Source organism: Lactuca sativa, chromosome 6 (assembly GCF_002870075.4).
Source record: "Lactuca sativa cultivar Salinas chromosome 6, Lsat_Salinas_v11, whole genome shotgun sequence".
NCBI lineage: Eukaryota > Viridiplantae > Streptophyta > Magnoliopsida > Asterales > Asteraceae > Lactuca > Lactuca sativa.
In genome coordinates, this window is record NC_056628.2 from 167,722,581 (window position 1) to 167,739,451 (window position 16,871).

General features: G+C 37.2%; 1 protein-coding gene across 1 annotated transcript; it reads right to left on the minus strand.

Annotated features, from left to right (window-relative positions):
• Positions 1-862: 862 nt before the first annotated feature.
• LOC111911389 (subtilisin-like protease) lies at positions 863-3,082 on the minus strand. Its single transcript, XM_023907173.2, has one exon. It carries the CDS (start codon positions 3,080-3,082, stop codon positions 863-865), a length of 2,220 nt encoding a protein of 739 aa, XP_023762941.1.
• Positions 3,083-16,871: the final 13,789 nt, after the last annotated feature.

Here is a 16,871-nt window from a genome sequence, read left to right on the forward strand (position 1 = left end):
ATCAATGTAGTACCTTTTGACTTTTGTAGTTACGAATGTTGCACGCAATAGGCCTGCTGAAATTCAACATGTACTACATTCATATCAATGACATGATATAGCGAAAGAGTTCATTGAACGTTCTAAAGAACATTAGAGGTAACAAAATCTGGGATTATAATTTTTCAAGATCGTTGTTACCTAATATATATATATATATATATATATATATATATATATATATATATATATATATATATATATATATATATATATATAATCTCATGGGGGACCTGAAATCTTAATAATAGAAAGTCTAACGTACTTACATTATGCAAATCGATTTTATGAATCAATTTGATCTCCGGTTGGGCAATTGCTTTATGATTATGTGTGGTACATATGACTCTTGTGATAAATCTGGATATATTAACTGCTCAATTGTTGTAATATCTTCACCTAATTGATGTAATATCTTCACTTATATCATTGTGACCCGGAGCGAAGGCCGAACTTTTCTAGTAGTTTATATTAATGGTATGGCATAAGGGGGAGCATCCCTATTTTTGCAAGTCAAATAAATAAATAAATAAACTTTTTTTACAAAACAAATCTCAAAACCGTCTTCCTTTTACCAAAAATTCAAGCCTTATCACATAATTTATAAATTATAGATACCATATAGCCTAAGTGCCCAACGGCCGAAAACTTTAATTAACATATATTAATTGAATGTAAAATTAAGAGGAATTAGAAATGTATTAATGACCTCTTTTTATTTCCGATTATGATATGATATAAAGAAGTTGTACAAGATCGATGATCACGTACACGAAAGTTGCAAATAATATTATAATTTATATTCGTAAAACATCAAACAAACTTATTCAAACTTGAACGCAAATGGGGTCCTAACCGAGTATTTACCGGAATTCCAAGTCATATGCCCTTGGCCGTAATGACCCTTCACCTCAACCGTACTATCCCGTGTAAAAGTTATATTGTATGTTAACTTGTGGTGTACTGTTGTGAACATGAGTTCTTGAGAAAAACTAGCAACCTTAGCTTTTACCCCATGTGGTACAGAAATTTCCCCGATGGTATAAGTCGAGTTTGCCATACCAACGTTTGTCACTGTTCTTGAGTATGTTTTTGTATCACCTTTTTTAAGTGAAACCACAAAAGAAGGATAGTTTAGTTGTGCCTCAGGTATAGTTTTTGAGCATGAAACTTTCTTTTTAGTGATCATTTCAATTTGTATGGGAGTATAACCTAACCCACATAAATACGGAATGTAATCATTGGGTTGGATATCAAACACGAGCCCTGGATCGTTGGATTTTGATGGATTTATGTGACCTGCGCCAATGGTGAACACGTTTGCATGGAGGAATCTTGCGTCTTTTTGGTCTACAATGGCATGCCCTTTGAGATTTACTTGACTTGCGGTGGTCATCATTGCAGACTTGATTGCAGCCGGCGACCAATCTGGATGCTCGCTTTTTAGCAGTGCTGCTATGCCGGCGAGATGAGGACAAGACATTGATGTGCCCGATATAACGTTAAATGTTGCTTTGGCCTTTGTATTGTTATCAATCGATATAGGCCAAGATGCGAGAATGTTAACCCCGGGACCAATAATATCTGGTTTCAGGATTCCAGGACTTTCCAAATTAGGCCCTCTTGAAGAGAAAGAAGCCACTTCTGGAGCTGTATCTATGCCGACTATAGTTCCACGAAAGAGGATGGTTGCTATAGGGGAAGTAGTCGAATTCAAATAGTTTTTTATCTGAACTCCTTCCGCGTAACCGACAATTGATGCAGGAATAACATTAGGCTCTATAACTGTAGTCTCCCCATCAATTTTGTGATTAGCAAGAATCACGGCAGCTCCTCCGGCAGCCTTTACTACGATGCTCTTATCAAGTCCAGAACTATAACCCTCATCACACAATACCACCTTCCCTTTGACATCAATATGGTCTAGTGATCCATTCAAGCAATATGCTGCTGGGTTCGTGTCATTTGCATGGTAAACAAGGGGCCGAAGCTTATGATCGAAATCTTTAGGTTGGTTTATTGCCTCTCCATCGAACAACTTTTTGTTCCCCAGATACACCGTTGTTCTTATTCTTCTATCAATCGTACTAGCTCCGACTGTAAGGATCCATGGGGCTTCATTTGATAATGATGAAGTACGAGGCCCACCGTTACCTGCTGAACAACTCACGAAGATCCCTTTCTGCATGGCAACGAAGGAACCTGTAGCAACAACATCATCGTAGAAGGGGGTGGAAGCTCCACCAAGTGATAGTGAAAGAACATCAACACCATCTTCAATAGCTGCATCCATGCCTGCTGCAATGGCGCTTCCTGAACAGATTGAACTGCACACTTTATACATGGCCACGTGTGCCAATGGTGCCATTCCAATGGCAGTGCCATTGGCATTTCCAAATACGTTCGCGTTGTGTACGTGACTTCCTGCTGCAGTACTTGAAGTGTGAGTTCCATGGCCTTGTTCATCGACTGGCGTTTTACTAAAGGGATCAAAGTTCCTTAACCCGATTAGCTTGTTATTACACCCTGATACTTCACATTTGCCTTTCCATTTAGACGATGGAGGTGGGATCCCTTCATCATTGAACGAAGGATGTCGAGGAGTGATTCCGCTGTCTATAACCCCAATTATGATTCCCTTCCCATAGTTTGAATCCGTCCAAAACCCTGAATTTTGTTGTAAGCCCAAAAAGTGTGGGGAATGAGTTGTGTGCAACTGATACACTCTCTCAGGTCTTACAGACAAAACCCACTTCATATTCTTCATCACCTTTGCTTGATACTCTGACATTTTTGCAGCAAATCCTGTCATCACGTGGTGGTACATATGAACCATGATCGGTTTCTCATTTGAGTTGGAAGCACTTTCAGATAGAAGTGATTTGTACCACTCTTCACGATCTTGAGGTTGAGAAAAGTCTTTGCCTTGGGGTGAAGTTAACTGAACAATGTAGGTTTTGAGTTTATTTTCAGCCATGGTGGGAGAGACATTAAAGATGGTGGTGCAAGTGAGAAGCAACACATAAGAAATAATTGGCAACATTTCTTATCTCTTGCTAGGAATAAATGTGAAAGATTTGAAGGATGTCTCTCTTTCGTTATTCATAACAAGTATATATAGAGCAATTAGTCGTAAATGTATATGATCAGTGGCTTCGTATTTCAAGTGGGCACCCATAGAAAGTGAGATTTTCTTTGGAATTTGTTAAAGGATAATTAATTTCTAACAAACTAATTATAAATGGTTAAAACACAAAATTAAATATCTTGTTACTCCATCGTCTACAAATAGGAATGAATTAGGCTTATTAGAGCAAGGTTTGCCTTGATAGAGATGTTTTCCCATTACTAAAGTTTTGCCTTGAACATATAAACACAGAGATTCTTATTCCATAGCTAACTATGCTAGAAATTGGTTCCTTGTCTCAAATTATCTTAATAACTTGCTTCAAGGCTTAAAAATTTCTTCATATGGTTGTTCTATGGATACATCTCTTATTATCATTTTTGTTAATCTAGAAAGCTATACATGTTTTGCATGCTTATATATGAGGTTTATTCCCAAACCCTTATTAGAAAAAATTGGTCTTTTTGTATTACTTTGAAAAAAAAGGTTGTAATGACATGCATAAAGCCACGAATCTATATTCAAATGATTCATTTACTCTTATTTAAATTTTAAGTATTTAAAATTGTAGTTCATATTATGTGTTTATGCATTTCGTTTATCTAAACTAATCAACTTTTTAAGCTTGCCTTTGTTCTTAGTGAAGTTAAGATACTTAAGAAAATTCCATAACATACAACATTTGTGTTATTTTGGAATGTATTCAGATTAATATATTTATTAATGGAAGTTTTGAAATGTAATATTTATTTATTATATATTTACATCAAATTAAGCTTAAACATAAACAATGATAGGAGCACAAATCTAAAATAAAATGATATTATATAACTATAAAGTTAAAAATATATATTCATTAATAAAGACCCCTTTTTATTACAAATTACTTGATATAAGTTGATAAGGATGTCCAACAAGATATTAATGAAATATGCATGAAATCATTCTAAGTCTTGTATTTTGTCAATTTGAGGATTTTGCATATAACCTTAGCAAGTTAGACATGCATTTTGTCTTCATTAATGGACAATGTTGAAGGTTTTCTTTTTTTTACACGTTTGTTTTGTAGAATATGAAATACACCACAAACTTATGGTAGAAAGTAGAAACATACATGAGTTGGACTATACCGAAAGAAATTCTAGGTAGTTTTCTTAAGCAATTTGATTCCTTCTTAATATGGAAATTTGTTGGACTCTTTAATTAGGCCCACGAATATGTTGTGGTGCATTGTTGTCTACTATAATGATTAATTAATCTTCTTTAATTTTTATAATTTCTTATAGTGTTGCAAGAAATACCCTTAAAACTAACGAAAGAATAAGTAAATAACATTTTTTGGATGAACCTTAAATACATGATCCACTACCAGTTGAAAATATAAGTTAATTGAGACTCTTCCCATAATTGTTTTATGTAGTGATAAGGTCTATTGTTAATCGTTTTATTAGTGTACATTTTTGTTATTCGTGTATAATTAGGGTCATCTTTGTATTATTCGTATTTTTTTTATGATAAAGTGTGTTTGTATGTGCATTTTGTATTGGAGGATGGGACTAGGATGAGGATTGATGGTGTAAATAGTTGTAAAGGCGATTTCACCATTATTAACATGTAGGTAACTACAAAGGGATTAGAGTTGTGTGATAGTCGTATCATTGTGTCAATAATGGGTCGATGTTTAAGTTACAATATCATGTTGATGTAAGAAATAAATGAGATATGCCTTTTTGTATTATGTGGTCTTATTGAGACTGTAAGTGATATTTTTCACATAAACGTATAAACGTATTATTTGTAGTGAATGGGATATATAGTACAAGGAATATAATACAATAATAAGAGAATTATTTACTAGCCATTTGCACATGGATTTAAAAAATATATCAAATCTTTTCTATTTTATCTCTAGTACCCCCCCCCCCCCCCTTCAAGTTGAATGGTGGTGGACCAACACGAAACTTGGCAATGAATTGCTCAAACAAAGGTCGAGGAAGACTCCTGGTGAAGATATCGACTAGTTGAAGATGAGTAGGAAAAAAACGAGAGTGCAGCTATCCAGAAGTAACAAGATCTCTGAAAAAGTGATAATCAATGTCAATATGTTTAGCTCATTTATGAGAGATGGGATTTTGACTCAGAAATAAATCACTCTTGTTATCACAAAGGAGAGTGGGTACATCTGGTGGTAAAGCATGGAGTACATGAAGCAGATGAGTAACCCATATAATTTCTGCAACAACATTTGTCATAGCACGATATTTTGACTTGTAACTAGATTGAGAGACAGTGGGTTGCTTATTAGCACTCCATGAGACAAGATTTCCACCAAAATATGGAATAACCCTAGGTGGATCTTCTGGTTTCTAGGCAACGAGCCTAGTCTGCATTAGAGTATCCTAGTAATGAAGAGGACTTAGGATACCGCAAATGCAAACCATGAGAAATAGTGCCTTTGACATATCTTAGAATTCGTTTGACTGCTTGAAAGTGATCATTAGTAGGAGCATGAAGAAATTGGCTAACTTGGTTAACTGCATGGGACAGATATGGGCGAGTATTTGTCAGATATGTAATGTAAGAACCTAAAATTTAGAGAAAGTTGACTTTTAGTCAAATATTGACCAAAATGGCAAAATGGTCAATTATGAGAAAAAATGAGATTATAAAGTTATGACTTCATAAAAATGGCCTAGCTTACCTGGCTAACCCAAAAATCGCCTAACTTCAAATGGTCGTAACTTCTTCGTTTCAACTTTGTTTTCGATGTTTTTTTATATCCACGAAAAGGTGTTGAAGAGATCTACAACATTATCTAAATATCTTGGACTAAAAACTTCTCGAACAAAAATCCATATTTCATGCAAGGACCCGGCCTATGAAATTTTCCTTTCTACCCTTTGGCCCAGAACACAATTTAAGGGTAAAATCTCTTAACTATCATTACATCCTTCCACCGGGACTAAACTTTGTCTCCTTAAGGCCCAAAACCTTACACAATCAAATTCAAGTCCATGGCTTAGAAATGGCAGGAAACTTGATGTTACAATTTTCATTGTTTCATAGGCTTATCTTATTTATAATCAAGATTGTACGAGTGCCTAGAGTATAAGGCATATACCACTCCATTGTTTTTTGTTGATGATTGGCTAAATCTGTATCTTGACCGCTATCATATGCATGAAGACCTTAATACATATCAAAAAAGAGACGACATAAGTTGTTCTTATTATCTTTTTGTGTACATGGGTGCAAAAGGCTACAACACTTTTTTTTCTTCTTCTTCTTGATATGGACATGGTTACCAATTTTTTATTTTATTTTTAATTTTTTGATATATTCAGGAACATGGACGACATCACATGTTGATGTTTTTAGGTCCTATAATTGGTTAGCTATTGCATGTGGCAAGAAGCAATGGTACATTTTGTCTCTAAATCAATACCACCTCGCTTTTGATAGGTGCTACATTTTAATATTATATCATCCATTATATACAAAATAGGCAATATCTTTTTTATGGTAGACAACATCAACTCTCATTTGAAGCTCCATACATATCGTATTGGTCATGGATAGTGGCTTGATTTGTTAGGAACATGCTTCTGTGAAGAAGAGCTATGGTGAGAAGGTGCTTATGCAGGTTAGTTGATAAGTTGGTTATATGCACCCTGTATACAAAGAAACGGATTATATATATATATATATATATATATATATATATATATATATATATATATATATATATATATATATATATATATATATATATATATATATATATATATATATATATATATATATATTATTTCGTTTGATATCATTAATTATAAAGCTTTGAGGATAATCCATTATTGTTATTTGTTTATGAAGAATTTTGGGGGAAGAAACAGATGTCGTGAACCTAGTTCTAAAATTTAAATCACATACTTTACAGGGTATGTTCTACAAACAAAGGTACTTATTTTATCAAGTGATATAATGATATTTTAATTTTAATATTTTTTACTTGTAAAGTTATATTATAAAGTGAATTCATATAAACTTATGATATCATTTTGTCTAATAATAAATAAAATATTTTCTCAATAATTAAAACACCATAACATATTATGTTTAGAACTTATTGGAATGTGTTTTAATACTAATAAATATAATTTTTTAATTTAAAACAACATATTCCATGTATTGTTAAAAGTAATAACTAAATCTAAGATATAAAATAACGTGGAAAGAATTCAATATTAAGTTATTTGGCTTCATTTAGAAAATATAATTATAATTATGTGCACAAAGAAGTCATGTTGATTTAGTTTGTTACCCTTGACGAAATGAATGGTAGAGAATTTTCCTCGCATTCATCATCACTTTTTAATCCTCACATTTTTATGTTTGATGAGTTGAAAAACTCTTTGATCGTTTAGATCTCACACAGGTTAATCAGAATAATGCAAATATAATAACGAACAAGAGAATGAATCAAAAATAAGCTGAATGATTCAATAGATTCACGTCTCAGCAGAGCTCGATAAAGAACTTCCACTGTAGAGGCTTTTAGGGTTACAATCGATAAAACTATAATTGTTGTGACTGATCGACTGAAAAGCTACGTACAAAGATGCATGCAAGCATCTATAAATACTAAACCCTAATAATTAAATCACGGATGGACAAGCCCAATCCGGATACAAAATTGGACTATGGACCGAGCCCAAGACACAACACATAATGGACCCAACAATCTCCCCTTTTGCGTCAATTGGGGCGAGACTCTACTTTGGCTTACTGGATCCGGCTGCATTAACCTTCTCTGTGGTATCGAACAGACAAGGAATGATGGCAAGAATAGTTTGTCTGAAACGAATATACCAGTGGATCATGTCATTGAAGTATTTCTTATCATCTTCAGAATTTTGCTTACATTGATTGATGATCCCCAGAACATGCTCCAAACACGAAGTGGTATAAAGATGTTTGTCAACCAAGGCGAACAGACATTTTTGGCCTTCATTTCTGGTGAACATAACTGAGTTTCGCTTCGGATCGATCCTCCCCATCTACATTTTATTCAGATCACTTGCAGAACCGACTGGGGAGATGGTGGGCTTCTTCCTAAATACATTAGCAATTTCCTGATCCATCTTAGCAACCTCCATGATATAACAAACCAACATCCTCTTGAAGTGATCTATGATCGGCCCATATTCAGCTTCATTGGCGAGGAGGATGTTATTGTTGGATAAGGTGTCTAAGTCCATAACTATTTCGGGCTTGTACTTGACCCGACCCGGCATGGTCCATTTGGGTTGCATGGCACCATGTAATTAGATAGACTAAATGAGAGAAATAACACTTGGAGATTATTAATATATTATAAGTTCTAATATATTAATAATATTATTTGATTAGTTTGATCAAGAATTAATTTGGAATTAATTAAGTGATCAAAGGTTAACTAATTAAATATATGGGTTCATCCATATCTTGTATAGTGGGCTAAGAGGCTCCATGGATTATCAAGTTGGGTTCTACCCATAGGATGCTCCATGGATGCTCCATGGGAGTTACAAACCCATGGGTCATGGAAATGAAGAGTCATGACACATTAGGGTTTACATGGTGTAACCCTAGATGTGTCAACACTATATAAGGATCCCATTCTCCACCAAAAACGGCTAGACATAAGAAACAAGAGGGCTTGGCCGATTTTGAGAAGTGTGTGTTATCTCAAGAGTCTTTCCAAGAGCATTTGGTGTTGTGTGAAGCATTTGAGGCATCACACTTGGGGTGCTAGGCTCACAAGGTTTCAAGGAACACAAGCAACAACAAGGTAAGTTATTCTATCTATGATTCAAGTTAAAATTGTTCCCCATGTATGCTAGATAGGAATATAACCTTGGAATTCAACTTTGCATGATAATTAGACAAACATAGATCCAAGGTTATTAGGGTTGCATGTACAATTAGGAAGTGTTAGAATGCTCAAAACCCATCAGTGGTATCAGAGCCTAGGCTTGTTTGTTTGTTATTTGTGCTTAAAAGTTGAAGAAAGTCGAAAATCTTGCTGTCTGACTGATGGACTCGGCGAGTCCATGGGGAGGACTCGACGAGTTCACGTGTATCTTCAACCTACTCGGCGAGTAGGTTTATGCACTCGGCGAGTAGGGTCGACAGAGTGCAGAATTTCGACTTGTGTTGCTGGAAATGGATTAGAATCATTACCCTAAAATGTTTTGGTACTTGAAAACTTATTTTAGAAGGTGTAATGTCTTTTCTAACTCATTTACAACAACAAATTATCAAAATTACAAAGATTAAATGTGATTTTGATTCTTGAAAGTGTTCATATTCATGTTCTTGTTCTTATGATGTTTAGATGATCATAGGAATTATTTGTAACCTATGTGGTAGATTAATTCATGATCATAATGTGTTTTAATGGAGTCCATAACTTGTCCTCAAGTTATGGAAAACCAAAAGTCTCTTGGATTAAAAACCATTAAAAGAACACAAGAGTTAGAAAAAATGAAAAGTCCTCATTTTATTACTCTATTAAACTCATAAGTTACAAGAAATGAAAAGTTTTGAAAGATTACAAAACTTGCCCTCAAGTTTTGGAACAAGTAAAGTTAAGTTAAAACTTTAGTTCCAACCCCTAGAATTTTAAAAGTTAAAATTCAACCCTTATACTTATATTATTATTATGATTTAATAATTATATATATATATATGTATAAGAACAAAGTCGTCTTACCGCTAGTACGCCTCATTCACGAAGCCGGTCTATAAGGTGGGTATAAGGTTGTTGCCTATAAAATGGTGACTTAATGGGTGTCCACTCTCACCCACCGCTTGCTTGATCGGTGGAGGGTCGTTAGCCGAACGGGTAAGACAAGGACTTATTAATTCTCATTCAAAGTATGATGAATATTATAAAGTAACTAAATGTTTTATTAAATTCCCAATCTTAGTTACTTTAGGAAAAATGTGAATAAGGTGCTATTCCATGAAATTACACTTTACACTTTGATTAAGTCGTTGGTGGAGCGTGTGTGGTTAACCGGCACACTAACTTGGACTTAACAAGGTAGGTAAAGGGTGACTTAGGGTTTATTATAGTATCGATGGAGCGTGTGTGGTTAACCGGCACATCGATTGAGTGATAAACTTTAAGGGTACCAAGTGATTTGCATGGTTACTTCACACCTCGTTTTGTGATCCTCGGTATCCCAGTCACAAAACTTGGAGGGCACACTCGAGATTGAAACATGCCTTTGAAAAGTTCATTGAATCTCAAAGAATCTAGGAATTTCTAAGAACCATTCAAAAACCTAATACTAAAATATTGCGGTTTTCGTGGTGGAAATTGGTGAATCGTCATTCACCTACCTTTCAAATATGATATAGCTTAGATTACGGCATACCTCTTCTAAGTTATATTATATTGTGATTGGATCCTAGCCTTAATATTACATTTGGGTGTTTTATTAAGGACTCTCTTATATCTAAACTAATCTTGTCCTCTTTCCTTCAGATGTCTTTCAACAATGCTTCTGGCTCTAATCCTAATGGCTCCTTTTCCCTTATGAACTTGTGTGGGAAAGTCACCTTTGATGGATCCAACTTCAATGAGTGGATCAGAAACATCAGGATGATTACCCGCTACGAGGACAAAGAATATGTCCTTGACAAGGAGCTTAAGGAGATTGATGAGTCCACTGCAACTCCTCAGGAGATCGCTGAATTTCGGGCACATGAAAGGGATGCTACGAAAGTGGCTTGTATCATGATGGCCACGATGACAGCGGAACTCCAAAAGTCTTATGAGGATTTCTACCCTTATGAAATGCACCAAGATTTGATGGAAAGATACCATCAAAGTGCAAGACAAGAGAGGTATGAAATCATCTGCTCCATGATAACAACCATGATGAAGGACGGGGAATCCGTCACGAGCCACATGCAGAAAATGCAAAGGTATGTGGATCGTTTGCTGAAGCTTAATGTGAACTTCCCGGAGGATCTTGCAATAGATATTATTTTGCATTCCTTACCATCGTGCTATGATCAATTCCGCATGACATATCACATGAACAAGGAAGAAGTCACCCTCAGCAAACTTCAGGGACTTCTCAAGACCGCAGAAACAGGTCTTAAGGGGAAGTCGGTTGCTATCACTCCTACTCAAAACTCTACTCCGGTTTTGGCAATCGGGAAAAGTCGAGGGAGGAAGAGAAAGAGCTCTTCTAAGGGTACCAAGGTTCGGACCCTTGATGGCTCTTCTTCAAGTGGAACCAAGAAAGGTTTCGTTACTCCTTCTTCTGACCCAAAAGAGGCTGAATGCTTCTATTGCCATGAAAAAGCTCATTGGAAGCGGAACTGCCCAAAATACCAGCAAGATGTGAAGGATGGGAAAGTTAAACCCAACCATGCAGGTATTTACACTATCATTTCTAATAACTCACCCCATTCTAATTCTTGGGTCCTTGATACCGGGTGTGGTATTCACATTTGTTGTGACTTGCAGGGACTAAGAAGAAGTGAGGATGTGGAGCAAGGAAGGATAAACTTGATCATGGGGAATAGGAAAGCTATACCTGTTACCAAGATTGGAGTTTATACTTTATCGCTAAGTAGTGGGTTTAGTTTAGATTTGAATAAGTGTTGTTCGCCAGGAATGGCAAGAAATATTATTTCCTTTCATGATTTGTACAAACAAGGGTTTACCTTTTCATTTAATAATGAAGTTGGTTCTATAGATGTTTTCTATAATAATGTCTTTTATTTTAAAGCATTACCTTGTGATGGTGTGTATGAAGCTGTATCTGTTATAGATAACTTGGGAAATAATGTTTTGTGTATTGATTCTACTAATAATAACTTGGATAAAGCATCTTTATGGCATTGTCGTCTTGGACATATAAGCAAGAAACGCATAGGCCAACTCCAAAAAGATGGAGTCTTGGAGTCGTTTGACCTAAAGTCAGATGATAGTTGCGAATCATGCTTACTTGGAAAAATGACAAAGTCACCCTTCACAGGTTCATGTGAGAGGGGTGAAGGTTTGTTGGACCTTATACACACGGATGTGTGTGGACCATTCAAACATGCCACAAGGGATGCTAATCGTTATTATTTGACTTTTACTGATGATTATAGTAGATATGGATATGTCTACTTGATCAAGCATAAGTCAGAGACTTTCGAGAGGTTTAAGGAATTTAAACAGGAAGTCGAGAATCAATTGGGCAGGAACATTAAGATGCTTCGATCCGATCGTGGTGGTGAGTATCTTAGTTCAGAGTTCCTCGACTATCTAAGGGAATGTGGGATAGTCTCACAATTGACACCTCCCAGGACACCACAGTTGAATGGTGTGGCTGAGAGGCGTAATCGAACCTTGTTAGATATGGTTCGTTCCATGATGAGTCGAGCTACGCTACCAATCTCATTCTGGGGGTATGCCTTAGAGACTGCCGCCCATATCCTCAATCTAGTCCCTACAAAGAAAGTTGCCAAAACTCCTCACGAGATGTGGACTGGTAAAGTACCTAAACTAGACCACATCAAGATTTGGGGCTGCGAGGCTTTCGTGAGACGCGAGACTCATGATAAGCTCGAACCTCGAAGCGAGAGGTGTATTTTCATCGGCTACCCACAGCATTCCTTTGGTTACCTCTTCTACAGACCTAGTGACAATGTGGTCTTTGTAGCAAGAAGAGGAGTCTTTCGAGAAAGAGAGTTTATAAGCCAAGGAGACAGTGGGAGGCAAGTTGATCTTGAAGAAATTCAAGAGTCAAGCGGTGAAGGAACTTCAAACTCTAGCCCTCAACTTGAGGAGGAAACTCCTGTTGAGCAAATTGACAAATCTGTACCTCTGAGACGTTCCACGAGAGTTAGGTGTGCACCTGAGCATTACTATGGATTCCATATTACTGCAGAAGGTGAGACACTTATTAGTGATGAAACACTAGTAAGTCAAGATGACCCTAACAGCTACGAGGAAGCCATGGCAGGCCCCGAGTCTGCTAAATGGAAAGAGGCTATGGATAGCGAGATACAATCCATGTATGACAATCAAGTTTGGAACTTGGTTGAGAATGTACCAGGTCGTAAGACAGTAGGGTGCAAATGGGTCTTCAAGAAGAAGACCGACATGGATGGTAAAGTACACACTTATAAGGCTAGACTGGTTGCAAAGGGCTTCTCTCAAATTCCTGGAGTGGATTATGATGAGACCTTTTCTCCAGTAGCCAAGATTAAGTCTATTCGGGTTCTGTTAGCCATAGCTGCGTTTCATGATTATGAAATATGGCAGATGGATGTCAAAACCGCTTTCCTTAATGGGAAGTTGGCTGAAGATGTTTACATGAGTCAGCCAGAGGGTTTTGTCAGTAACGAGTACCCTAATAGAGTGTGTAAGCTTGAGAAATCCATTTATGGATTGAAGCAAGCACCTCGCAGATGGAATCTTTGCTTTGATGAAAAGGTCAAGGAATTTGGCTTTTCTAGGAGTGAAGATGAATCTTGTGTGTATGTCAAGGCTAGTGGGAGTATAGTTAGCTTCTTGGTATTGTATGTGGATGACATACTACTCATAGGAAACGACATCCAACCTTGCAGGAAGTAAAGTCCTGGCTTGGAAAGTGTTTCGCTATGAAGGACCTTGGTGAAGCTGCCTATATTCTAGGGATAAGAATCTTGAGAGATCGGAGTAAAAGGCTAATTGGACTTAGTCAGAGTACCTACTTGGATAAAGTGCTGAAGCGATTCAGCATGCAGGATTCCAAGAAAGGAGAGTTACCCATCCAGAGTAACACCAGATTGAGTAAGACACAAAGCCCTAGCACTGAGGCTGAGATAGCAGAAATGAGTCGAACACCTTACGCTTCGGCTGTAGGATCGATCATGTATGCTATGACGTGTACTCGACCCGATGTAGCTTTTGCCTTGAGCATGGTTAGCAGGTATCAGGCGAACCCTGGCAAGGCACACTGGACTGCGGTAAAGAATATTCTCAAGTACCTACGGAGGACTAAGGACTGGGTCCTTACCCTTGGTGGAAGTGATGACTTGAGAGTTGTAGGGTACAGTGATGCTAGCTTTCAGACTGATAGGGATAATTTCCGCTCTCAGTCGGGCTGGGTCTTTACCCTAAACGGAGGAGCAATTTCTTGGAAGAGTTCCAAGCAAGAGACAGTGGCAGATTCTACTTGTGAATCAGAGTATATTGCAGCTAGCGAAGCAGCAAAGGAAGCAATATGGCTGAAAAACTTCATTGGAGACCTTGGAGTTGTACCAGCTATTAAAGAGCCAATGGAAATTTTCTGTGATAGTGAAAGTGCTGTTGCCTTAGCCAAGGAACCAAGGGATCATGGGAGATCCAGACACATCGACAGAAAATACCATTTCATCAGACATCGGATCGAAGAAGGACTCCTCGTGGCAAAGAGGGTATCATCGGATGAGAACCCAGCAGATCCCCTCACGAAGGGACTGAGTAGGGTTAAGCATCTCCAGCATGCTCGGAGCATAGGGCTGAAGGATGATATAAGTTTTAGTAGTTAGATAACCCAGAAATTTGTAAAGTGTAATTGACATTTGATGATGAATAAAAGGTGTTTTATTTATGAGTAAAGTGTTGCTATCTCTTGTCAATCGTTTACTATATTTCTTTTGCATGTTTTGACTTCCAGAATAATTTTGTTTGGTATAACATATTATTCAAACCTCCACAGTCGGTCATATGTCGGAAGTAGGTATGAATCAAGACTGTCATGATGGGTTGTAGAGGTCTAAGGTGTTGGACAAGGCTACAACAATCATGAGTGCTCATAAGTTCTGAGCATTGGACTCAACCCACGCTCACTGGAATCACTTCATGGAATTCTATCTCGAGTGATCGTGAGACGGTAATATCATATAAGTCTTCAAACCTAGAGATATGATTTGTTACTTACAAGTTGGTTATGCATTGACTGTACGAAACCGCATTGGTAACTCGATGTTATAAAACGTACTTTTGTGTGTAATTCAATGAGTGGTAGAACAAACATATGAGTCGAAGTTTATCTGTTCCTTCTTGGATTAGAAGCTGATATCTGGGCCCCTCGATGATTTTGTTTTGACCCATGTACCGGGCCCGGTCAGAACTAAGTTGATGTGTTCAATTAAGTTCTATGTCAAACAAATCGGAAATCGGGAAACAAATGCTGGACAATAAGCAAGACAATGTTCCATGTATTTGTCCGGCTGATATCTAGAACGGAGGATTATATGATCACTTATCTTAAATGGCGTACCATCATCTTCTCAGTTCCGAGAGACCTTGAAAGAGCTACGATTGCCGGTCGGTTCCTGAAGTACTAGAGATATAGTTATTAGACTTATCCAAGTGGGAGACTGTTGGATAAGGTGTCTAAGTCCATAACTATTTCGGGCTTGTACTTGACCCGACCCGGCATGGTCCATTTGGGTTGCATGGCACCATGTAATTAGATAGACTAAATGAGAGAAATAACACTTGGAGATTATTAATATATTATAAGTTCTAATATATTAATAATATTATTTGATTAGTTTGATCAAGAATTAATTTGGAATTAATTAAGTGATCAAAGGTTAACTAATTAAATATATGGGTTCATCCATATCTTGTATAGTGGGCTAAGAGGCTCCATGGATTATCAAGTTGGGTTCTACCCATAGGATGCTCCATGGATGCTCCATGGGAGTTACAAACCCATGGGTCATGGAAATGAAGAGTCATGACACATTAGGGTTTACATGGTGTAACCCTAGATGTGTCAACACTATATAAGGATCCCATTCTCCACCAAAAACGGCTAGACATAAGAAACAAGAGGGCTTGGCCGATTTTGAGAAGTGTGTGTTATCTCAAGAGTCTTTCCAAGAGCATTTGGTGTTGTGTGAAGCATTTGAGGCATCACACTTGGGGTGCTAGGCTCACAAGGTTTCAAGGAACACAAGCAACAACAAGGTAAGTTATTCTATCTATGATTCAAGTTAAAATTGTTCCCCATGTATGCTAGATAGGAATATAACCTTGGAATTCAACTTTGCATGATAATTAGACAAACATAGATCCAAGGTTATTAGGGTTGCATGTACACTTAGGAAGTGTTAGAATGCTCAAAACCCATCAGTTATGCAGGATGATCCAATCGTGAGGATTCAGGTTAGGAAGATCAGTGAGAGAAATGGCATGTTCGGCTTTTTCTGACCCCCTCAACACCTTGAATCTGACGTTCGTGAAGTTACCCTCCCAAAAGGATTTGAGGACCTGAACGTTGACGATCTTCTGTGCACTCCACGTCTGATACTGAGGCTGAGAAAACCTCAGATAGAAGTCAATAAGTTCCCTGTCGACCTTCAGGTGAGGATGAGGGAATTCAGCAATGTGGGGAAATGCATGAAATATAAAAGCCTTTCGGGTCAAGGGCATGTCGAACTGAGAGTCAACAGAATTAACCATGTCCAAAGAGATCACAGGTTCAAGCCAGAGGATGTTGGGGGACTCAATAGCTTCTTTGAGAAGCTTCTCAAGAGTCCATGGAGGGAATAGGGTTTTCGACTTTCAAGGAGATCATGAGCCTCCTTCACCCTCCTTTCATTAGCTTCGGCCTCCCTAACGATCCTAACACTCATGTCTTGTTCCTTGTCCCTGGCTTGTTTCTTCAAGATA